The sequence below is a fragment of the Lingula anatina genome, chromosome 6 (genome assembly GCF_051362555.1).
Source record: "Lingula anatina isolate TDL-2025a chromosome 6, LinAna3.0, whole genome shotgun sequence".
Lineage (NCBI taxonomy): Eukaryota > Metazoa > Brachiopoda > Lingulata > Lingulida > Lingulidae > Lingula > Lingula anatina.
The window spans coordinates 15,133,201-15,157,909 of NC_141772.1; the positions used below are offsets into that span (position 1 = coordinate 15,133,201).

General features: G+C 36.1%; 2 protein-coding genes across 11 annotated transcripts in view; one reads left to right on the plus strand and one right to left on the minus strand.

Moving 5' to 3' along the window:
* LOC106152336 (plasma membrane calcium-transporting ATPase 2) overlaps positions 1–13,395 on the plus strand; it is an 89,014-nt gene extending 75,619 nt beyond the window's left edge. For 7 of the 8 annotated variants that reach the window (XM_087015113.1, XM_087015114.1, XM_087015115.1 and 4 more), the window contains 6 exons: positions 2,504–2,717; positions 2,988–3,199; positions 3,773–3,880; positions 4,914–5,090; positions 7,580–7,937; positions 10,083–10,249. In XM_087015113.1, the coding sequence (XP_086871239.1) occupies positions 2,504–2,717; positions 2,988–3,199; positions 3,773–3,880; positions 4,914–5,090; positions 7,580–7,924 (1,056 nt within the window). In that variant the 3' untranslated portion in view covers positions 7,925–7,937; positions 10,083–10,249. Of the gene's footprint in view, positions 1–2,503; positions 2,718–2,987; positions 3,200–3,772; positions 3,881–4,913; positions 5,091–7,579; positions 7,938–10,082 lie in introns of all 8 variants that reach the window. The other variant, XM_087015116.1, reaches the window with a different exon arrangement.
* Positions 13,396–16,200: 2,805 nt separating this feature from the next.
* Positions 16,201–24,656, minus strand: LOC106152335 (TBC1 domain family member 22B-like). 3 transcript variants are annotated; one of them, XM_087015117.1, is made up of 13 exons: positions 24,413–24,656; positions 23,764–23,817; positions 23,139–23,374; positions 22,420–22,614; positions 21,944–22,014; positions 21,452–21,580; positions 20,548–20,613; positions 19,756–19,821; positions 18,614–18,734; positions 18,215–18,397; positions 17,672–17,799; positions 17,032–17,127; positions 16,201–16,866 (listed from the first exon to the last, which is right to left on the minus strand). In XM_087015117.1, the coding sequence occupies exons 1-13, from the start codon at positions 24,493–24,495 to the stop codon at positions 16,735–16,737; spliced, it is 1,560 nt and encodes a 519-aa protein (XP_086871243.1). In that variant the 5' UTR covers positions 24,496–24,656; the 3' UTR covers positions 16,201–16,734. The 3 variants fall into 3 exon arrangements, with proteins under 3 accessions (XP_086871243.1, XP_086871245.1, XP_086871244.1); XM_087015119.1 differs by lacking the exon at positions 20,548–20,613; XM_087015118.1 differs by lacking the exon at positions 19,756–19,821 and having other exon boundaries at positions 24,413–24,655.
* Between the last annotated feature and the right edge of the window lie 53 nt (positions 24,657–24,709).

Here is a 24,709-nt window from a genome sequence, read left to right on the forward strand (position 1 = left end):
ATGTTGAAGCAGTTGTATTTTACATGAATAGAAGTGGATCTTCTTTCTTGTTAACTGGTCATTCCTTCTCATCTTACTCTTTTCACATGCATGTTGTTATACAATCACATACATACTACATAAGGTTTTCCTCAAACCATCCTTCAGATGTCCCACTTATCAAGGTTTTTAGCCTGCTATCTAAAACATGCCATATTATCACACCACTTAAACATTGTGTTTCATACTCTTCATTAGTTGTGTACAGTTTTACCAACACTACCAGCTCTGCAGTTCTATGGCTTTGTATAGATCCAAGTTTCCTGGGAATACCATGATGCACCACCATGGTGGTTCATGGTACTTCATAGGGACTTGAACTTCACATGACTTGCCATGACATACCATCATCTCCTATAATTAACACTGCAACCCCCTCTTTACTGTCATCTTTCTTTATTCATATCCCACATTCAAAGCTTATATTAGTATGTCTCACATATTAATTCTATAAACCTCACTCCACTTCTGCTTATTGATTTTAAACAAGTCTCAGTTAAATTCTGGAGTGGTTTGATGCTAAGATTGTACCCAATGCAATAAGGAAGGCAGCACTTTGAGGAAGATTTCTGTTCAGTACTTTAGATGTCTTTAGGATGACCAGCAATTGTAGACTTTCAGCACAATGGTCACAGTGCAAACATTACCATGTAGTATATAGACTGTTGGTTGTTTGCGGTGTGGTGGGAAAGTCCAACAAATGCTGAGTCTTGACATTGATGTGGAATATGGTTTTCTTTACAGAGCATGATCTGTTGCCTTTCTCTCTGTTATTTCTTCTCTTAGAGCCATTTAACCATCGTTTCTTTTTATAACTTAAAAAAATAGTCCTTTCTTTGTTATTTCCATTCTTTTAACTGTAGATTACAATTTCAGTTTTACTAATTTAAAAATATTAATGTGGGCAGGGAAAACACTTGCAAGGAAAGTACACTGTGCCAAAAAAAAAAAATAAAAATAAAAGGTCAGTCCGATTGACCTCAATATGTGTCAAGGTAAAAGTCATTGTGACCTTGACCCAGTTCCACCACAAGGCTCTCGGGGTAAATAGAACAAAACACAAAATTGGAGTGGAACAGAACAAATCTGTAAAGCTGAACTATTCCCCTTATGTCAATGTGCTGAGCTGCAACAGCATGTCTGTGTATTTGTATAGGTATGTTTACATATACACACATACATGCACTGATGTTTATCAATCCATATATTACTGTGCTTGTAGACTTACCCTAGAACTGTCTAGAGTAGCAGGGATGTCACTAGTTACCACTTTCAAGGATGGCAGTCTCGGAACAGGGGGGCATACTTGCATGTGTTTGTTTGTTTGTTTTATTTATTTATTTATTTGTTTTTGTTTACTTTGCATGTATATTCTTAATTGGATTTATTACTCGCCTGTTGCTTGTAGTAAACATTTTTCTTCATTTGGATTTGAAATTTTCGTCAGTAAAAGTTTAAAATGAGTTTTTTTCAATCTAATATTTTTTCTGAGGATTTTCTACTGCATGTGATTTCTTTACACTGTTTCCTATGCTTAACTAATTCTATCATGTTATACCTTACACATGTACAGTTATAATAGCTCACAATTCATCACAACTCCAATATCTTGTTATGCATACTGTGAGGCTTGAACACCTGGGCTGGTTTTATCACTGCATAAAGATTTCGTTTTTTAAAATAATGTTTTGATCAGTTTTCAACTTTAAAGAGTGTTACTTGGACTACTCCACAAGGACAAGGTTCGGCAGATTTAGTGTGTTGATGTGACTTATCAGCATTTTCTTTATGAAGTGTTAGAAACAGATTATGCTCAACTTACAGTTAGGGCTTGTTTTAAACTGCTTATGTTTGGCTTACGTATGGGGGAAAGTGAAGTTCATATGAGTATGATATTTTCAAAGCTTTGGATGCATTATTTGATTACATAATGCATGGACATAACAAGATGTCAAGCCCCCTCCACTCCCCCCATGTGGCTAATGAGGCCCAGTGCTGTGCAGTTGCTGGGACCAGTTTAGATCCAGATTAAAGACAGCTGCATATCCACAGTGATTTGGCTATTGATTAGTATTTATATATTGATCTATTAGTTGCTGTGGCCCTAACCCCTTGTGAATACATTGCGATAAAAACTTGAAAATTTTGTCGGAAGAAGATTCTCTGCAACACATTTTTTTTTTTTTTTTTTTTTTTTTTTTTAAATCAGTTAGAAAATTTTGTTGAAATTGAAAATGGGCCTCTTCATAATTTTGAAAAGTTTGTCACCTAATATGGGAGTGTTGGATATTTTAAAATAATTTTTTAAAGTGAAGAAATTTTCAAGTTTTTACTGTAGACCAAGTTTAGACTGGTATATCACAAGATCTTGCTAATAGGTTGTTTGCTTAGGCCTTGGCAGTGAATGATAATAGGTAATTACAGCATGGTTACTAGATGGCGCTTCTTGTTCTTGTATCTCCAGGACAGTCCACTCAAGGCTATTCAGATGTTATGGGTCAATCTTATTATGGACACTCTTGCGTCTTTAGCCCTGGCAACAGAGATGCCCACAGAGGAACTATTGCAGCGTAAACCATATGGCAGGACGAAAGCTCTTATTTCACGCACTATGATGAAAAATATCATTGGTCATTCTATCTACCAACTTACTGTACTTTTTGTTATTTTGTATGCAGGTAAGGGTGAAAGTTAATAAGTAGATAAAAAAGTTTGTTTGTGTCACTTAATTAAGTTTAAAACATAAATTCCAAGTTAATAGATAATTTTGGAAAAAAATCTTCATTTGTTATTCGCTCATCTGTGCTTTGGTATACATATGTTTATAATGTTACCAGAGGATATGCACATGTAATTTGTGTAGGAAATAATAATAGTAAAAATGCAAAATGTGAAACATTGACCCAGAGAGACTGTTCTTTTAAAAGTTAAAATTTTCTTCTTTTTAGGGGACGTGCTGTTTGACATCGATAGTGGCATAAATGTAGATATTAATGCCCCTCCAACGCAACATTTCACTATAATCTTCAATGCCTTTGTTATGATGACTTTATTCAATGAGATTAATTCCCGTAAGATCCATGGGCAAAGGAATGTGTTTGAAGGATTACAGAGAAATGTGCTCTTTATTGGCATCTGGATTACAACAATGTTTTTTCAGGTAAGACATTATTCTATACAGGCTTACTTACATGTTATCTTAGACACTGGTGTTTTTCTGCAAATTCACCAAATTTTCATATTTTGAGCAAAATTCTAGTTTATCTTGTGTTTTGTGAAACTTCTTAATACTGACATGAGGTTCTGGTGGAAGTTCATCTGTGTAGCATATTGTCAGTAATGTTTAGGACTTTTCTCTTCCTTCACAAAATGATGTTGAAAGTGTACCTATGAAAGCTTTCATCCCAACACTTGACCACCATGCCCATTCCCCACCCTACCCCCCTGGTTCAGTTGATGGGTAAAATAGTCTATTTACATTTTGAGCCCAGACACCATCCCTGAACAAGGGCAGGGGTAGACACAACCTGTCTAACATCTGAGACACTGTTACAGTGAGCGAAATGATCACCATACACTGTCTCCTGGCATAAGTGTGACTGATGAAGTCCCAGGTGTTGGGACGGAAACTTTCATATGTAGACCTTCAGAAAAACTATTGTGCCTAAAGTGAACAGTTTTAAATTTCCTCAACATGACTCACCAGAGTTGACCAATTTGATTGTCCTTGCAGGTCATTCTTGTAGAGTTACTAGGTTTTGCTTTTTCCACAACCAATCTTGAACCAGAGCACTGGATGTGGTGCCTGTTCCTAGGAATTGGATCATTGCTATGGGGACAGGTAAAATAGAGAAATAAGCGTTAACGTTGCGACAATTATAACTAAAGGTTAAAGGGATAATAACTCTTCGTATGAGTTCTATATTTCTCAATAAAAACATTGTGAATAACTCATAGAAATATAATACATTCTGTTTTACCTTAAAAATGGCAGTTATAGCTATTATTCTGATATCTGAGCTTGTCATCAGACCACGTGACCTCCATTGATGGCTATACGCTTTTAAAATCTCTTAAGAGATTTTAAGAAAAAACCAAACTTTTTAGAAAAAAACCAGGGACTAACTTTGAATGTAAAAATGGATTCATTAACCATTGATAAGTATGGGAAAATTGTTGTTTACTCCAGGAAAATTCATTTTTTGGCCGAAACGAAGAGTTATTATCCCTTTAAGATGATGATGAAAAGAGTTGTACTAGAGCAAGGGGCTGTGGTGCCTTTTCTTAGGAATTGGATTATGAATAAGAGGATGTTTTAAAAGTAGACAACAAAGTTAGTTATCATAAGAAATGAACTTGACTTTCATGTTTTCCAACTTAAGTGACTTACACACTGTTTTTGGTCTAGTATATTGCAAACCAGTATCGAGTCTTGGAGACCATTCCCACAAATTTTTGGATCGATCTATCTCCCTGGGGAGTCTCACTAAATTGCAATAAACTTAACCGGCTTAAATGTCTGTCACGCCTAGTAAAACTGTTAGGGGGTTATTATTTTTACCCTAGCCGATACGGTAGGAATGACTGACATTTAAGTCTCTTGAGCTGATAGCAATTTAGCGTGAACCCCGGGGAGTTAGGTCGATCCAGATGGATCGATCTAAGTATGGGAACCCAGTCTTAAACAGCAGTTTAGTCAACCTTTTGGTTTTTAGAATGTAGGCCTATTTTTCAATATAATATTAAATGTGGAATACCACCTGTAAAGAAAGCAATAGATGGTGAAAGTAAGGGAGATGTGAGTAAATGCTTACTGTTTAACTGTTTTAAAAAAGCACAATTAGATATTTATTTTTTCTGCTGTTTGCATTCAGCTGATCACCACCCTTCCCACAGCCAAGCTTCCAAAGCGTCTCAGCCTGGGCAAGATGAAAGAGGCCGAGATCGTTGCCATGGAGTCAGAGGATGTGGTGGAGCGTCCAGTTGGTGCGCCGGCTGCCACATCTGGACACATCCTGTGGGTCAGAGGACTGACCAGGCTCCAGACTCAGGTATGGATGACCACTGGGTGACCATTTAACTGGCCTGGGGTGGGGAAGGGACACAGTGAACAGTGTATGGAAGAAGATCTGTTGAACTGTAGTTTTTGTCAATCTTGTTGAAGACTTTCATGCTGCGTAGGTTAGATTTCAGTTATTTGAGGGGGCAAAAAGTAGTCAAATCTGAGAAGCTAATTGGTTGCTGGTCTGATTTTAGTTGAAACAGCTTATAACATCCCTATGACCTAGAAAAAACAAATGAAAAAAAAAAAAATCACAAGATGGCACTCTAAGTACTATATCATCATCAAACTGAGGTGGGGAATTTATTCTGTGTCATTTTCTTCCAAGATTTTCTTCCAAACATTTTCACTCGTGGTAAACTACATCACTTGTCAGCCAGGATAGCTGCATTCTACACATTTGACATACCATAGAAAGTAAGAAATGAATTTTAAAGTTCGAGTTAAAGGAAAAAAAGGGGGGGGGGGCATTTGTATTCACCTTTGCAATAGTGCAGAAAGTAAAAAGATTCCAGTGATTTTGGGGGGTGGAGAGGGGAGTAAATTACCAAATTACCCAGCCTGGAAAAGTTTTTGCATGTTGATAAGGGTTATTATTAGTGTTACAGTAGTGATTTAGACAAGAATGTAAGTTATTAACTTATCAAGCTGAACATGAAGTTCTGTGTCTAGTGGTAGCATGCAGGTGGTAGGCCAAATGGTGTGGTTATTATATGTTTCTGAATCTTTGCTTGTTAGATGATAAATATATGTTTTGATAAACTGTAACCTGGTGTTGATTGGAAGAATAGATTCTCTAGTTGATGTCAATTTTCTTGCTGGGTGTTCAATGGTTTAGAAATGTCATAGAGTAATTAAGCTTTAAAAATTTATGGTTTTTACATGTTCATCTGTATGTATTCTCTCTCTCTCTCTCTCTCTCTCTCTCTCTCTCTCTCTCTCTCTCTCTCTCTCTCTCTCTCTCTCTCTCTCTCTCTCTCTCTCTCTCTCTCTCTCTCTCTCTCTCTCTGATGGTCTCAGATTCATTTCAGGCAAAATCATTATCTTTCCCCTGCCTTCTTTTACTTTTACCATCTAAAAATTTTATCTTTTCTATCAGAGGCAGACCTAGTAATTTTGTATTCTTGACATTCTTTCTCCATCCAAATTTTACAATTATGCCTTCCTTGTTTTAGTTTCATTTGTTATAAAGTAAACAATGAAACCCCTAAACTGATGTGCCCAAAACAATTTGATATTCCTCTTTTATCATTTCACTTGGTACTTTCAAAGTTTCTTTTATATTTTATCTGTAAATACCACAGTGCATTTGGAACATGAAAAACCAGTTTCCATTATGATTGAAATAGCAGTGATGAAAAAACTCCGAAAACTTGACTGCATGTCATAAATTTTGAGGAAACTGGTCCTTCAAATTGCATAAATGCGCTGCAGTTTTGGTTTCTTAAACCTGATGTTTTGGTGTGGCTCTGTCAGTGTGATTCATTCTCTTCTTTAGTATTGATGTGGTGCAGGCTCTAAGTCAAATCTTCAATTTTCCTTTTTTTTTTTTTTTTTTTTCGTGTTCTTAGTTTTCAGAAGAAAGTGAAAATTCACCTTTTGAATATTTATTGGAGTTTTGGGTGGTGATTTTTAGAGGGTTGTCCAACAAAATGGAGTGTAAAATAGACTCTTAAAGTAATGAAAACCAGACAGATGAGGTTGTTTCTCAGTTTTATCCTTTATCAAAAAATATAATTAATATATCTAAAACCTAGTGTTAGGCGTTTCTTGGTATACTGAGAAGAGTGAATGAATTGTGTGCTTTTGTGTTTAATGTTGAAACTTTGTACTCATTTTCTTGTACATGTGTCACTGTAGATGTATGTATGTATAAATTATGTGTATGTATTGCTGACAACAATACACCATTTCAGTGATTCTTGAACAGTGGATTTAAGTATCTGTCTTCTTAGTTGATCTAATTGGTGCATTTCCAAAGCTGCCTCTATATCTCAGACGTGTGTTCTTTATATATGTATATGAATCTGCCTTGGTACTGTGTTACCTGAGAACTATTTGTCATGGTGTTTTCATACCCTCAACCCACTGCGGTTCCATACTACAGTATCGTGTACACTGTATGCTCATTTTGCATGCATGGTGGATATGTGCATATACGAATGCTGTTGGTCATCAGATGATGATTATGATTTGTGTGGTTGTTGAGATTTATTTGTCAAACCAACCTTGTGAGTTGTTCTGTTTTTCAGCTCCTAACTCTTAGTTGTTCCATGGGTTGTTCAGCATCCTTCACCTTGCCTTAACCTTGACCTATTTATGCCCTCCCCCTCTTCCCTGCAGGATTTCTCTCTCCTATCCTCTTGCTTGAATATTTCTTACCTCCTTTCTTTTTTTCCCAGCATTTGTTTTATATTTGCCTCTTTAGAGAGTGTTCCCTTAATGCATGAGTTGTCTTTATATTTTTTCGTTTGGCAGTTGCGAGTTGTTCGAGCCTTTAGGAGCACACTGGAAGACCTGGAGGAGAAACGTAGTGTCCACAGTTTTCACAGTTTACGTAGCTTTCACAGCTCGCGTAGTCACCAGGGCCCAAGAGGGCTGTCAGACGAGGCGTACAGCCCATCAGATAAGAGCACAGACAAAAACGGAACTTTTTTGACAGCAGATGCTGCATACGAAAACATTATGGGTGCACTGAGTCGCTCAACAGAGAATGTCCCTCTGATGGACAAAAGCACCAGTGATCAAACAAAACCAGCAGCCAGTGCAAAATCCTCAAGTACCTCAGACCTCAATTCCAAATCCCACGAAACAACCATCTAGTTTTTAAAAAAAGGTAGCTATGTCAGCTGCTCTGTCTCTATCTCTCTCTCCTGGGACAACCTGAACACAGGAAGTGCATGGGTGTGAGAGTACTAGAGACTACTACCAATACTAACCAATCTAATTCTCATCGTCATTGTATCCAATGACAGCATGTGGTACAGAAGGACAACATGGTTGACCTGAGAAGAGATCCTAGTAACTTCACCCTCTCTGCAAAATATCTCACAATTCTGCTATTATTTTGATAACAGTCTAATTACTTAACAAAAATTCTCAGTCAAATGTAGAAATCTGTTATTAGAAATTGTTGTCTCTTGTCTTTTTGTCATTTGTAATTCTCTCACTCTCTTTCTGTATTGTTCATTGTGGTACCTGTATAAAGTTGTATATAGATATTTATATATTACAAGTACTAGTAACTATGCTGTAACCAATTGTTAATGATATAATTCCTTCTTATACAGTATTTTTCTAAACAGTATATTTATTACATACCCTCAAGCTGTATTGCACAATACCGTTACTTTCATAATAATATCTGGGACCTAGATGTAAAATATTTACTTTACCGAAACCATGACAACTCAGATTCCCCCATTTTAGTTTTCCTTCTGTTTACACAGCACTCTAATTTTAAAAATTCCTTTGATTCTACTAAATCCTAACATTGCTTTTTATGTGTTTGATTCCATAATTTAGATATTTATTCATTTATTTTGCTTGATTCTAGCTAATTGTTTGTATTGAATGACTGTTGAAAGCTTGCATATTGCTGCACTCTGATTGATTGGCCTTTGTGTTTTAGTGGGCTGTTTGTGCCTCGCTGGCATTGGAATGCACTAACCATTCACAGTCACTTGTCATGTATATTAACCAGGAATTTGTATTGCAGAACTTATTCAGAACTGAACCAGATGTATTGTAGTACTTTCTGAACTCAGTAGCAGTATTGAAAAGAATGCTTAGAATAGTGTTGAGCTTCAGTATAAACATAATTTGGAACTGGTTCAATGTTTTGTTTTTAGAAAAAGTCCAGTTTCGTTGAATAGTTCTTAAAATGTATGGTTACTGAAGCGAGAACTATTCAAATATACATTGGAAGATTCAAAACGTTATTTCAGTTGTCAGATTTGTTGGGATCCATGAAAATTGTAATAACACAGCTTATTTACACTCATCACAAGTTGAAAAATGAAAAATTATTTTAAAGGAATTTCTCTCACTGACAACTGAAATAACTGTTGTGAATTTGGTACAGAATGGTGAAGAAAAAACACATCACAACTTGTGATTCCCATGTTACTGGATGAGTTCTGCATATTGTGGCCAAATGGTGTAATCTCCTGCCTATAGTGTTGTCAGCACAATTATGAAGTAGACATTTTGTAAGCACCTTTAACATAGTGGTTTTTAACACAGCAATGTCACGGTACTGCAAATGTCATGGTAATGTCATGGTATTTGGCTGGAATGTTCCTAGCGTTATGGCGTTACTATTGGTACAGTCATACCATGGCATTGCTATTGATGCAGTCATGCTACAGTGTTGCTGTTGGCTAAGTCAGGCTGTGGCATTGCTGGCTTAGTCATGCTATAGCATTGCAATTGCTGCAGTCTTGTCATGACATTGTTGTTGGCTCAGTCATGCCATGATATTGCTGTTGGCTCAGTCATGCCATGGTATTACTGCCAGCTCAGTTATGCCATGGTATTGCTGTTGGCTCAGTCATGCCATGGTATTACTGCCAGCTCAGTTATGCCATGGTATTGCTGTTGGCTTAGTCATGCCATGGTATTGCTGTTGGCTATTTTATGCCATGGAATTACTGCCAGCTCAGTCATTCCATGGCATTGCTGTTGGCTCAGTCATGCCATGGTATTACTGCCAGCTCAGTTATATGCCATGGTATTGCTGTTGGCTCGGTCATGTCATGGTATTGCTGTTGGCTCGGTCATGTCATGGTATTGCTGTTGGCTATGTTATGCCATGGTATTACTGCCAGCTCAGTTATGCCATGGCATTGCTGTTGGCTCAGTCATGCCATGGTATTACTGCCGGCACCAGCATGCAGTGGCATAGCTGGCATTCCATGCTGTTGTCTTCACACAGTGTCTTGCAGCATCTGATTCTGTTTTATTTTCTCTTTGATTTCAGATGCGTGTCGTCAACGCTTTCCGCGTTCCTGCCGACACTTCGCAACCTTCTATTCTGTTAAAACCAGCGTACCGGAAACAAACCTCGCGGTCAATGTCTGTAGATGGCCCTGGAGGGGCCACTTTCTCAAGTAACGTGAAAACAGCGCAGGGTGAAACCGCCTTATGAGGGCAGCCTCCTTGTGTAGAGTACAAGTGATAACTTATTAGATCCCCTTTAAATCTTAGTGCTGAGTTTTTACGGGGCTTTGTGAAAGAATTTGAAGTTTGCAAAAAACCCAAGCACAAAATTATTACTGAATTGCATCTGAATTTGATCATTTGAGTTTTAAATTGATTTTAGTTATTTGGTATGAGTCCCATACCTTTGTAAGTATTCACTGGTGTACATTGCCAGATACGTGGGACTGAGTGAATGAAACAATTAGCACTATTCAGTGTAAATATGTACCTGGGCTGTTGACTGCTTGAATTGAGACACAATTTAATTTATTAAAGAGGCCATTCTCGCAATGTTGTAGATTGCATGCAGTGAAACCCTGCTTCATTATTGATGTTGCTTTTTTTTCTTTCCTTCCTTATTTATAGCCCATATTTCTAAGAACCTGAGTTAAATGCTTGTACATTTGCAAGTCATTTTTGAATATTTTGTTTTCTGGTCATTGTCAGATTTAATGGCATTAGTTCTTTAAAAAGGAAAGTGTAGTCTTTAAAAACATTGAGAAGGTTAAGAATAATCCAGTGTTTTTTTTTTATTTGTGAACATATTAAGTTTTTTTTTTTAAATTCTGATTTAAAAATGTGAGAATTAAAAATTTGATCAAATGTTGGTTCACACCATAGTAAATAATATTTGTATAGCTAAGGGTTGGTTGATATAACTGTTTTAGTTAGCTAGAGTTGATGCAGTATTGAACCAGAGGGAAGGCCTCTTCTGCTCTTCCTTCTTATATTGATGCAAATGCCTATGCTAATACACCCTTGTTATTAAGACGATATAAACCAGGTGTAAGATAGGTTTGAAAAGTTTGAATGTTTGCTGTGTTTTTTTCCTCCATGCGTGCCGAGACCTCAGGAGGTTGGTCTTATACATGTCTCTTTTTTTTTTTTATAACCCTGTTAAAAATGGAATTTGAATGTGTTTGTTGATCTTTCCTTTTTAAGAAGAAAATTACACCTCTCTACTTTCTCTCTCTCTTTCTGTCACAAGTAAAGTAAGGAAACATTTTACATCAGTCCCGAAGTTGTGCACCTATTACGGTGTGCAATTGTTATCTTATTGTAGCTAGCAGATGGTGATTTCTTCTTGTAAATAATTGAGTGTTTTTATAAGCCAACTAAATATGTTAACATAACAAACCCATGTAATTAAAAAGTTGACATGTTTAATGTGTATAAAGAATAGGATGGGAAGGGGTTATGCAGGATTTGACCCCATTGTTATAAATGTCTGTCATTTTCGATTGTTTCATCTTAGTGATCTAGTTTGGAAACATAAGTTATAAAAGAAAAGGGTTTTATTGATTTTCTGTTTGGTTTGTAGCAGTTAAACTCATCAATTTTTGTTTATCTTGAAACAATCATTTATTGGAAAAAAAAGCTTTGATAAAATGTTTGTCATGATTTTTAATTTATAGTTATTATTATTAGACTGTTGTCTAGAAAAAATGTTTAGAATTATCACATTCATATGAAAGTTGCACACACCACCTTTGCAAAACTCAATATTTACTTGAACAATACATTTCAAGTGCATTGAAATAATACTTATATAAAAATAAAAAACATTTTTTGCTCTGAAAGGTAACAACAGCCAAAAATAATTGCATGAGCACTGCTTTTCAAGAAACAGTTAAATCTTTAAGGAGTCAAATTTTCTTCTATTGGAAATCAGGGAAGGGAGGGGGAGTTTCAGTACAGCTTATGATTTTAGGATTTAATTTCCATTTCTTTTCACCTTTCCTGCATGTCCCCTTATGTCCATGCTGTTGCAGACATTGGTGTTCCTGTTACATTTTTTTCTATGGTAAATGTGTAATTGATATCCCTAGATATCTGGTATAAATAATATAGAATTAGTTTGAACTCGAAACATAAAATGAGAATAACTTGACAGATAAGGACACTCAGGTCCTTTATATTGGAGTGGAAAAAAGTAACATAAAGTAACGTAAGAGGAATTGTAGTATCAAAGAGGTCATATAGTTGGTTGTGGGTATTTGTAAAGTATATGCCATAGTTTGTAGGGCTACCATATCAGTTGGTTCATCTTGGACTCCAGTAGTACCCCTATTTTGAAGTTTTATACAAGTTCTACCTGTCTAGCTTTGTAAATACTACAGGGGATTTTAAACAAGTGTAGGACTTTTTGATCTTGGTGTAATAAATGAGTAATTTTTGTGTGATGTGTACACTTCTTTTTGTAATCTACACCAGACCTTCTTGTTAACATATTACAATGTTTATTATTATTATTATTACTTGATCGTTCAGTGTTTTATTGTTAGGAAAATCCACCATAGGATTGTTGATTAGCAATGGTATTAAAGCTTTAGAGACTTTTCTTATCAGTTCATGTGAAGTGTGCATTATGTGAGTTAGGCCAAAGATAATAATCTTTTCATTTTAATGTGAAAATTATTTCTGCCCCTCATTCTTCTGCCAGGCATTTTACCAGTTACTAGCTTGTGTGTTGCACACTCACAAAATGGTGAGAAACATCTGTTTTGAAGACCAGTTCCTGCTTCATCTTGGTTTCACCCCCAAGTTTCAGAAGTCTTCGGAACATTGCACTCTATCAGCATATCCACCTGCAGTTTCCAAGTCACTGTGAATTCTAGACACAAGGGTTTGGTATGCTGATAACCGAGGCGAGTATTCCATTACCTCTAAAAGAGGCATTGTCCAACTCAAATTTGCTTTATAAAAAAAAAAAAATGAAATTAACATTTATAAGGGGTGGGGACTGGTCCCAAGGCACAGATGGTTTTCCAACTTCTTTACAATTTTTCCTTTAGAAGGTTCTAATTTGATAGTTTCTCCATTGTGGTTGAACCCTAGACTTGAAGTAGAAATAATTGTAAGCTGGTTTACTTATAGGAAAGAATAAAAACAATCCAGCATTTTTACAAGTGAAGAAAAGCACCAGTGGATTTCAGTCCCGTTTTGGGTTTTGCTTGCATAACTTTTTATAAAAGTTTGTTCCAGATGTGTAGCTCAGGTCAAAATGTGGACTAGAACATTGGTATTATTACTATGACATGTTGAATGTACACCACATCAAATAGTGTAATAAATGAATTTTTAAAAACAGATCATTTTCTTTTTATTTTGTTCATTCAACTTGTACAAAGAAGATATATCAATCATATCATGACCCTCTGATGGAAGAAATGCATACCCAAGAAGTTGATAGAATCATTACTAATACAAGCAGCAAATTAAACTTAGCAGCAAATTAATTTCTGAAGTTGTCTACTCTTGCTTTCACTGGTCTTGTATCATTTTTAACTGAAGTTTACACCATCAGACTAACAGGATGTCAGAAAATCTCCAAAGTAAAATATCTAACCCAGATCTTACAAAATTGCAGCAATTGGTTCTTGCAGACATCCATCATTGCATGAAATTTCATTTAGTTTAAAATTGCACCTCAAGACACTTAGAAATTACTTTTAAGGGAATACTGCATGTTGATCAATCTAATTTTAATTTCCATAGGTCTGTTCATGGCATTTGGGTGGAAAATAACACAGAAATGGAACTTAATTTTCTGAGCTCCTCCTGTTCAACAATGTTCTGTTACTAACTGCCTACTACACTATCAAGTTACAGTATACATACAAACCAAGTTTAGTATAGTATGGTTCTGATTGCATCCTTGAAAACAAAATTTTGAGTAGCAATGGCCTGTTATTTATTTGTAAGACCCCGACATGCCTCTGAAATATAAGTACAAGGTTGTTTTAGAAGAAAAAGGAGGCTTACTCCCACTCACTGCCTCCTTTATTGTACAGAAAGAAAAAATAAACTGTTCTGTTTCTATTCATTAGCAGTTCTAACAAATGATTTCATTACAAAACATCATGAACATGTCAAAGGCACTAACTAATAACAATTCCAATTCATCATTGCACCAAGTGTTTCACATCCTCAAATACGAGAAGTCCCCTCAACCTGTGCCAAGCTTTAGTTTCAAAAATGACAAAATAATTATTCTCTCGCTCTTCTCACCCCTCCTCCATTTCTTAGCTAGTTTTAGTCAAAAGCAAACAAATATTTTACTGATGCAAATTTTGCATAACACAGGTTCTTAAATTGAATTAAGAACCAATTCTAGATCAATATATCATGGCCTTTGAGTATATGTAATGGGTTTTAATGACGATTTCAATCAATTTTACCATCAATATTTTGGATGAACATGACATTTATCTCAAGTCAATCATTTTTTTTTTTTTTTTTTTTGCACATTTCACAAACTTCTGCTGCAGGTCTCCAACAGTTTTTGCATCTTGGTTCAAATTCCTTCGCTTTAAAATACACCAGACTTTTTAAGTCAGGGTAATTTTATTTCTCATCAAGAAAATGGGCTGCACCGTAAGGCAGCACATTAGGATAGCTTCTGTTTTATCAGTAATAATTGCCAGTCCCCTCAGTAACAAATATTATTTTTAAACTAGAGGATCAGAGAGGCGATACCGCCTCCTGATATTGTACCACCAGCTGGGGTAAGCGCATTTGTATGGGAAAGAAAAAGAAAGTGGGGCCCCACCTGTATGGTTGTGGGTGACAAGCTGCAGGAAATGTAGTAAACAAGGTGTTTTTTTTTTTTATTTTCTGTTTTGGCATCTAATGGCTGCTTTTCCCATGAAAATGCACCGATTGACCCCGAACTTCCACACATTAAAGCAGTCTGCAATTGTAACCCCTCAGTATAATATGAGAGCTAAGGTCTGCTTAGTTTCTGAACATTGGCACAAACAAATATCTTTTTGCAGAAATTCCCTTTTTTGCGATCTAGGAGGATAATTGGTAATGGTGCCTTTTATCCCACGCCACCCTGCGGAGCCGTACGATATGGGTTAGTACTAAAACCACGAATACCCCCAGCTTACACACTGGTGGTACTAACTATGGGCATATCTTTGCCAGTTTTGAAAGTATAAGCACTGAAAAAAGTTGCAAAGTTCAGTCCATGGTGAAAAGTAGGTCAAAGGTCAATTTCAAGGTCACAGTTAAATTGCCAGTATATGACTTCCTATTCAACTTCAATAGTAACTATTGACCCAACTCTTCTAGTTTTGGAGATATAAGAGACTAAAAATTTTCAAACTTCAGTTAATGGTGAAAAGTAGGAATGTACTTTTTGATACAGCATAACTCGTGAACCATATGGAAAACAAAAAAACGGAGACCACCCTCAGTGTTGGGCTTGACATGCTCTATCAAATGCAAAAAACAAGAGGTCTCTAGCATTAACGACTCCAGAATTAGAGAGAGTTTTATGTTTCAGCATCTAATGGCCGCTGCTCCCATGAAAATGCATCGATTGACTCAAAACTCACAGAGATGAAAGATAACCTGAAGGGTAACAACTACCAAAAATATTAGAGGTTAGGTCTGCGTAGTTTCTGAATATCAGCACAAATAATTTTTTTTTCGTAAAAAATTCCCTTTTTTTGAAAATTTTGGCCTGTTTGACCTTGAAATAAAGGTCAAAGGTCAAATCCAAGGGCATATTTGGAATCCTCATATGTGACTTTCGGTCAGACTTCTATATTAATTTTTCCCATAATTCCTTCAGTTTGGGAGATATATAGCATTGAATTTTCAAAAATTCTGACTAGGGTGCATTTCAACGAGCGTCATGCCCAGGCAATTGCACCGATCGAGACAAAAAAACCAGGGGGTTCAAGTTGAGATTATATGTGACCTAAATCCAAGAGATGGGGACACAAGCCCATGCAGTCTAGGAGGAGAAGCGGTAACGGTGACTTGTATCCCACGCCACCCTGCAGAGCCGGCGGAGCTCACGGAGCCGGCGGAGCTTACGGAGCCGTACGATACGGGTCGGGACTAAAACCATGAGTACCGCCAGCGTACACGCTGGTGGTACTAATAATGCATGATCGTATTCAACTTTCCTCTCCAAATTTAGTTAATACTTCAACTTATACCTCCACATTTCACAACATCATCAAATCAAAACTTGAGTGAAATTTCTCTTGGATGTTCAGTTTATCAATCAATCAACCCATAAAATAGGATTATAATGAGTTGCCAGTTTTACAGCAACTGTTGTGTTGAAATGTGAATCAAACAAAATGCATATGGAAAGTTTCATGCTGTTAATCTTCCACAGTGTACCCCCATTTGCTTCAGGCTTGTCAAGGACAGGGCAATTACACAAGGCATTTAACACTATGGTCATATCAACTGGTGTACTTGAATAAATTGCTTGGTAAATAAGTCGACTTCTTTATCTCGTGCAGTAACTCATAATTCCTTACTGCCGAAATAGCTTCAAAATTCTGCCTTCCTCACATTCCCCGGTCAACTTGGTCCGATCCAAGCAAACCATTTAATAGTGTGTAAATGCGGCATAAAATCCCTCAATTTCAAACAGGACATTTGTCCTCGCTATCATTTGGTCATTGTTTTCTCAAATGTTGCGGAGCATCAGCAAACATGTATTTGAGTTTATAGGCCTCTGCAAGTAGCAGTCCAATGTCTTGGTTTTGCCAGTGATGGGTGGGCAAATTCTGAAGAAACATCATTATACCCTGAAAAAGCAAAGGCGGGCCACTGTTGATTATTTGTTTGTTTACAAGACTTCATATTTGAGATAATATTTAAGCTGCTACAAATACAACACCTTAAAGAGAAAAGAGGAAGAGATGGGTGGAAGGGGTGTTTAGCCCTTTCATACATCATATAACTGTGCTCACCTGAAAATCTTTTTCACTTTTGATTTCCTGGGAGAACCTGCATATGAGTGCTGCACACACATACAAGTGGAAGGCAGAAAATCCTTCTGGCTCAGCCTGGGAACATAGAATACATGATAAATGAAACTATTCCCTTATTGAAAAAAACATGCATAGCTAATGATTAAATTGTCCAACACAGAATACATGACATTCATCTCAATAAATACTGATTCATGCAAATAGTCCTGTTATAAATAGAGGCCAATTGTTCTCTTTTGTGACAGCAGCATGAAAGCTTATAACCCAAATATTAATATATTGGAACAAGCAGGTGCTGACCCCAGGTGACATTTTTTTTCAAAATGGCCATCAAAAACATATCTGGAGATACAAAATAGGAACTGTGCTGTCTACTATAAATTTGGTGTTTCACAGTTCCAGCCATTTTAAATGGTCAAATTTTAATTCGTTATATCACATAGACATATTCATTTGCGTTACTTCACTCTAAATGGTGTCTTAATTTGTGACATTCATAAATTTCCCATTCCACAAAAAAACACACTGCAGATAATTTTAATCTAACCAATGACAACTATTACAGTAATAAACAATAAGACTTATTTCCAGGAAAATAAATGCAATGTTACCAACTCACCAGATACGTATCCCACAGTCGTATAATACAGCGGAGTGGCATCTCCCTCATCAGAAGATTGTTCATCCAGCGAAATGCAAACTGCAGGTATTCCACATGGTTGTTCATTAAGTGAGCATGCAGGGGAGCTGGAATTGAGGTGGAAAGAAATGTTTATGTCGATTTTATTTTATTTTGAGCAGAGGATCTAAGATCAAAGTGGAAAGAAATATTAATGTCAACATAAACATAATCTTCATCTTTGAGAAAAATACTTAATAATATAACTTTCCACAAGAGAAGTCAGCTCTAAGAGATATTTCTACTATGCTTGTAAATAGCAATAGATGAACAGGTTATTGCTTTATTTTCATTTAAGTCTCTCGCAGCAAAACTTACAAAAATATGTCAGAGATATGATTCACTTTATGGCATAACTGTACATATCAATTGCAGCATCATTTTAAGTAAGTCACACACTGAAATAAACACGAAGATCTATTTAACAGTAACATTTCAAAATAAGAAGAGCCACCAGTCCTCTTTAAGAACAAGCCATTTTACCATCTATCCTCTTAATCAGCTCCTGTAATCTGTTCACTTTGAGTTGTATTCCTGGCTGGGCAAAGGTGTAGCAGTCCTGGATGCCATCTAACAGCTTGGACATACACCAGAAACTGTCTGCCTCAATCTCCTCCAGTTTCTCCTTTGGCAACTCATTCAAATCTGCGTTCTCTGTTTCTATATCTGAAGTCACAGGAGGATTAAGGATCATTTTAAAAGGTAATTGAAAAGATAAGTAGCTTTGCAGGATGTGAAGACAGAGATATGGCTCACAGAACATTTTCAAACGGAGAAAGTAAAATGCTTTTAATTTTCTTACTTATGCCAAATCTGACAAAAAGTGGCTTTTTTTTTTTCAATTTCAATTTTTTACATTCTGTGTGTTATCCCAATACTCACCATTCTCTATCCATTCTGTTAGAAATACAACAAAGAAGGGGGTTACCAGATCATTCATTCCTTGCACATAGCCACTAGCTGGGTGCCTGATAGCCCAGATAAATAACACACGCTCAAATATCTGGAACAAACAAAAACATCATCTATCATAACAATAACAGTAATAGCGTCATTTTTCATGTTGAAAGAATGCCAAGTTTAAATTATAAAAATAAAATTATACTGCACAGACATGGCAACCTTGTTACTTTTCATGAAAGTTGTGTCCTAAATAAGTGAATATTGTTCTTATGTTTGGAAAATTTCAGACTAAATTTTAAACTATTACAAGGTCCACAGAGGTTAACTCAAGGTTATGATAAAAATGTAAAAAATATATATTAAGATTTTTTCTTAGTCTTATGACAACAAAATAAAGCTACTTAACGCATGTTTAAAGATATCAAGAAAGATAATCAAAAGCAAGAGGAATCGGAAACAAACATTTGTGGTAAGAAAAAGAGCTGGGAAGGTAAACTCAATTTTTAAGGTTAAAAATTAATTCAAAAGCAAATTCAAGTATTATGGAGTTATTCAATAATATTTCTACAAATTACAATCCCAAGTAAGGCATCCACAAGATAGTTCCATGGAATAAGTTTTAATTCTCTTTGGAACATTTTTTTAAATCTATTTATATATATAGTTTTTCCCATGTGATTTTAATTTTAATTAAAATATCTCTTTTGTAATAGTTAGAAAGTGTTCAACACCAATTACCAGTGATAAAGAAGAAATGGATTTTCTAAAACCAAATATCCCAAGTTTACTTTCCAGCACAAATTTTTCAGCTTTTCCAGAAGAGTTGAGGGATCCCTAATATTTAGGCTTATTGTCATTTGATCAAGTAAAAAAAATTAAATTTGTTATCAATTTTGACAAAACATCATTCAGTAAAGATGCTGCTGAAAGCAAACATTCTTACCAAAAAACTATCAGCAACTGCTCTTATAAAGAGCAAAATTAAGAACACTCCAGCTTTTGAAAATTGAAGCGAGTAAAATCTACAGTGCTGCCACCTACAACTGAAAGTCTTGAACGTGAAATGGTCCCTAATTTCCCAAACTGTTTTAATGTGTATACACATCCCACCACATACCCACCTCCTGTACAGTCTTTTCCCGGGTCAATTCTAAAACGTTGACCATCCTGTTACTATCTTTTTGTATCTAAAGAAATAAGGAAGGATACAACAGTCATGCTTCACAACAAAATCTCCACCAGTAGGGCTGCTTCACAAAACTGCTAAGATAAAAAAGTTTTGGCAAAGACTGCTAAGAAAAAAAAAAATGCTGCTTTCCATTTCCCCCCTGTAACTCCAAGAGTTAATCCTGTTGTGTTTTGGCCTTGATTTTTTCCAGTAATCCAAACTACATCGGCATTTGGTAAAATGCACAAAGACCAAGTTTGTTTTATAGTTATCTTTCCATAGTCAGCTATCCAAGTTTAGCAGTCTAAGCTAAGCCCCCAAACTTTAGAGACTTTTTGTGAAACAGCCCCCTGCTTTGGTAGCATCACCAACACAGTGGCAGAGCTGTGCTGGCTGAAATAACCCTAGATGGCACCACTGTTTCTGCAGATCTGAAGCCATTTTGGGAGCAGGATCATGGGAGGAAACAGTTGGTGTAATACAAGGTTATTTCATTTTCGACCACTTGTTGATGATCTGTTCCCAAATATACATCCAAAGGTCAAGACAGCATCAAAAAAAAACTTTATCAATTTTGCTAAATCCAATTCTGGTCATGCCAAACCTCAAAAAAACAATGGTTTCTAAATATAATGCCATCGTGTTTTCCATTGGATGATTCTTGTCCCGTCCAGATGCATCAAAAATAGCCTAGACTCTATTCTACTGCCAGTGGTTCCTTCAGGTACTTTCCTGTTCCCCTTACCTCTTGCACTACTGTCTGTTGAAACAGGGGTATTAAAGGATTCATCCGAGGGATGTCTATATGGATCTGTGGACAGAAAGAGGGCAAAAACGCACTGCGCTACTCATTGCAGATAATACAAATCAGTATTTAGAATACACAGTGGATCCCAGTGAATCATGAAACATATTGGGCAAATACTGAAATCAAACCAGCTAGGATTCAAATGTGAAATCAGATTTCAATAAATCACCCAAAGAGTTTAAATAAATCGAGACATAATGTAGCAATTTATAGATCACTGTGAACATTTAATTAACTTTTTACACCCTTCCAGATTTTCCTACCACTGATGCCAGTGAGACCTATCAAAGCATACACTAATACTTACCCAAAACCACTCAATTGTTGCTAGGATATTGCAAACTTAAAAATGTTCCTTAATAAATAATTTTCTATGATCAACAATCAATAATAAAAAAGAAATTTCAAATACTGATCCACAACATTGTACTTTAACATAAATATCTCTCTCCTGTGCAAATATGATTAAAATCTACTAATAGTAGGTAAATTTAACTGAATTATATTTAAGTGCAAATCATCCATTCTAGAGATCCCATAATAAAGCTACCTACAGCTGCTACACGTTGTAACAGAACTCGGGAGTGCAACCAATATAATACACAATATAACAAGTTAAGATTGCTACATGAACTATAAAATCAACCATACCCAACAATCCTAAAACCACCATTTAGCAGACTTGATGAGGATTCAATCAAACCAACTGAAAATTTATACTATAAACCTGCTTATCAACTGTGCCTAACTCCATAAACAGGAGCTTAACCGCTATGTTAACCTAAAGACAATTCAATTCTTCATGACCTTGACCCATTGTGACCTTGACCTTTCTACTCACCTGCCTAAATGTGTTCGCGTGTGGCTCTGAGTGCCGCGTGTCAAAATATTGCTCTATAAAGCCAAAGTATTCTTTTCTCTTCCTCTGTAATGTGGGATCCCTTCTGTCTATACTGCCTGGGAGATAACCCTGGAAATGAAATATTAAAATATGTGGAGATTCAGTCTTTTTATGATAATTTTGATGGTGAAATTACTAAATGAATTTTTCCCCTACATTTTGTTAACTTTTGTTTCCATCTCTCTCTCTCTTTTTCTCTCTCTCTCTCTTTTTTTTATTTATTTATTTATTTATTTTTTTTTTTTTTTTGTGGAGAAGGGCAAATTTTGCAAATTAGGAGATCAAAAAGAGAAAAAAAATTGATTTACATCTGCCGAAAAAAGACAAATTGCAACTTATTTCATGACTTAAGTTAAGAACATTTTTAAGGCTTAAAATACGAAACCCAAAAGCAAAACTGAAATGCTTCACCAGTTTTATACTTTCACTCACAGATAAAATTTTCCAAGTGACTGGTCTCACTGCTTTAGGAATGCCAGACCAGCTCAATTTTGCTAGCTCATCTGAAAAATTGAAGAACTAAAATGAGCATTTCTCAAACTTGTTTTCTTGTAACCTGTCTTTACAGACAAGAGTCTGATATCCTCATATATAAAGAAAAGCTTTGAGCTAAACTTATGTCAAATACACATTTATTCATTTATAAATAAAGCTGATAACTTTGGTAGGTCTCACTAAACATATGTAAACTTTGGCTCATAAGGACTTCCTGATAAAAAATTCAACAGAACTATTGAAAGTTGAATGAAAAGTTGTAAGATATTTCTTATTTCTTGACAAAGCACTTTTTCTGTCGTTAGGGCATGTTTTGGCACAAAACAACACTCTTTGGTATAGATGGCATTTTTAAGGGCACCCTATAGTAGTACATTAACAGCAATTCTTAAACAGATCATTCCAACCATTACCTAAATTCATGTTAGGAGTTGACAACACAGACTGGAACTTGTCCAGCTTACTGGCCTCCCTGTCTGGCACAGGCATTTGGGCAAGACGGACATGTGTCTTGGGGACATCATTCCTGGTATGCTGTGCCAGCCGTACTCCAATCCCGGGCCCTGTGTGAGCATGGTGGTGCTGCTGAGAGCGTGGGGGACTGGATCCTGGAGTATAACATACACTGACATTGAACAATTTTATAGAACAGGGGATGCTGTAATAGAATGGACTTGGGAAGTATTCTTTTTTTTCAATCAGTCAATTTCATTTTCTTTACTGAATTTATCATTTAGTTGCTGGTCATGTATTTTAAAAATTTCACAATTTTGCAAAACAAAGAATTAGAATGAAAATTGACAGATGTCTTATCCAAATGAAGCATGCATTGAGGCGTAAACATACTTACACGCATGCAGAACCGTCAAACAAACTCACATGTTTGCAAACACACACACACACACACACACACACACACACACACACACACACACACACACATTCTCTCTCTCTCTCTCTTTCTTTCTTATATAAACATGCACACACATGCACTTAAACACGTGCTTAAACAACCACATGCACTCACTGCATACCTGTAATTAAAAGAGCAATCACACATCAATCCAACCATACACACGTGCACACACACACATGCACACACACACACACACACACACACACACAGACTTACCTGCTGTCCCCCCTCCCCTGTTAGAAGCACCATTGGTAGGCAGCCTGTGCTGAGACTGGCTGTGATTGTGAAGGACTGTTAGGGCAGTGGATTCCACATCTTTCATAGATAACTGCACATTGGCCATTGTGACTAGGTCATCATCGCCATCGTCCCAGGCATCACTGGTTTTATTTTCATAATCTCGGAAGGAGTCATTTGACTTCGATCCTTTCTTTGTGGGTGTGGTTGGCATGCTGTGTATAACAAGTATAACAACATACATTATAGGTGTGTACCAGTAAACATGTGGAAAGGATTCATCAGCAATGTACTGTAATTTCAACAGAGATGTAGAAGTTCTTTTTGGCTAAAGTTTCAGTTCATATCTCAACATATCGACAAAAGAACTTCTACTTTTCTATATACATAGCAGTAGCTTATATGATATAAAAGATATTTAGACAAATCAAATATTGCTGACTTAACAGTGATAGACTAGCACAATTTTTGCAGTATACGCATATAATATTGAGTGTTTGGTAAAAGGTCCAAATTCTAACATGGGCTTAGGCATAAGTGTAAAGATAGTTATCACAGTACAACTGTTTTATCTTGACACCTCAGGACTAGTTCTGTACCTCACCTTGCTGGTTTACTTTGCATAGGTGGATGCTGTGCTCCATATACTGGCTTGATGCTAAAATTAAACAACCACAAATATATATATAAATAAGTTCCACAAACCATTCTAGACAAAAGTCCCAACAAAAAACCTAATAAAGCATTGCATCTCCATGGTATTATCATGTACAATCTGCAAACAGTAAATATGATAACTAAGTTTCAAAGACAGTTAAAATTTTCACTGTTTCTGAAATACTTTTTGCATCTTACTCTTCACCTATAAACAAGCATCAAAACTCAGGGACAAAATAAATAATTAACAGAAATGGCGCCATTCTTACTTGAAAAAAATATAACCTTACTATATCTTCTGCAACACCACAACACACACAATTAAGTTATCAATTCAAATTATATCATGACTCGGGGAAAATCCCTTCAAATTTTATTACCTCTGTTTCCCCAAGTCTCAACTCGTGTAATAAAACGGATTCGTGACGTCAAGAAAAACGGGCCTCTATTCAAATTTCTTACATCGCTGACTTCACAAAATTATATCAGAATATCGACGCAGATAACTATCCGCAGTAAGTGCAACTGTTAATGACAACTTTGACAAATGTAAAATGTTGTGACAAACGCGAAATGGAAAAAAATCTCTGACCCACCTCCCCGGCACAGATTTATTCCCTTTCTTAAAGTACACTCCTCCTACGCTTCCTTTATGGTTTGGTCCTCCAGGAGCAGACATACCAGGATTTTCACCCCATCTAGCCAAGCTTCATATTGCTTACTTCATTGTGAGCATGTTTGAAAGCGAATATAATGATTGAAAGTTTATAAACAGCACTATCTCCACCACGTAAGTTGACCCACGGAGAACCTTGACACAGTTATACGGACTGCTTATGTCAAAGTTTCTTATTGGATATTAATACTTCAGTTACTAATACTTATCTAATACG

Excerpts from the sequence above, each read along its gene's own strand:
- LOC106152335 (XM_087015117.1), bottom strand. The coding sequence starts at position 24,495 with ATGTCTGCTCCTGGAGGACCAAACCATAAAGGAAGCGTAGGAGGAGTG. Across the intron at positions 21,581-21,943 it reads TCACTTGGAAAATTTTATCT|GGTTATCTCCCAGGCAGTAT; the intron begins GTGAGTGAAAGT and ends TTTCATTTCCAG. Across the intron at positions 16,867-17,031 it reads AAAGTGAAAAAGATTTTCAG|GGTATAATGATGTTTCTTCA; the intron begins GTGAGCACAGTT and ends TTGCTTTTTCAG.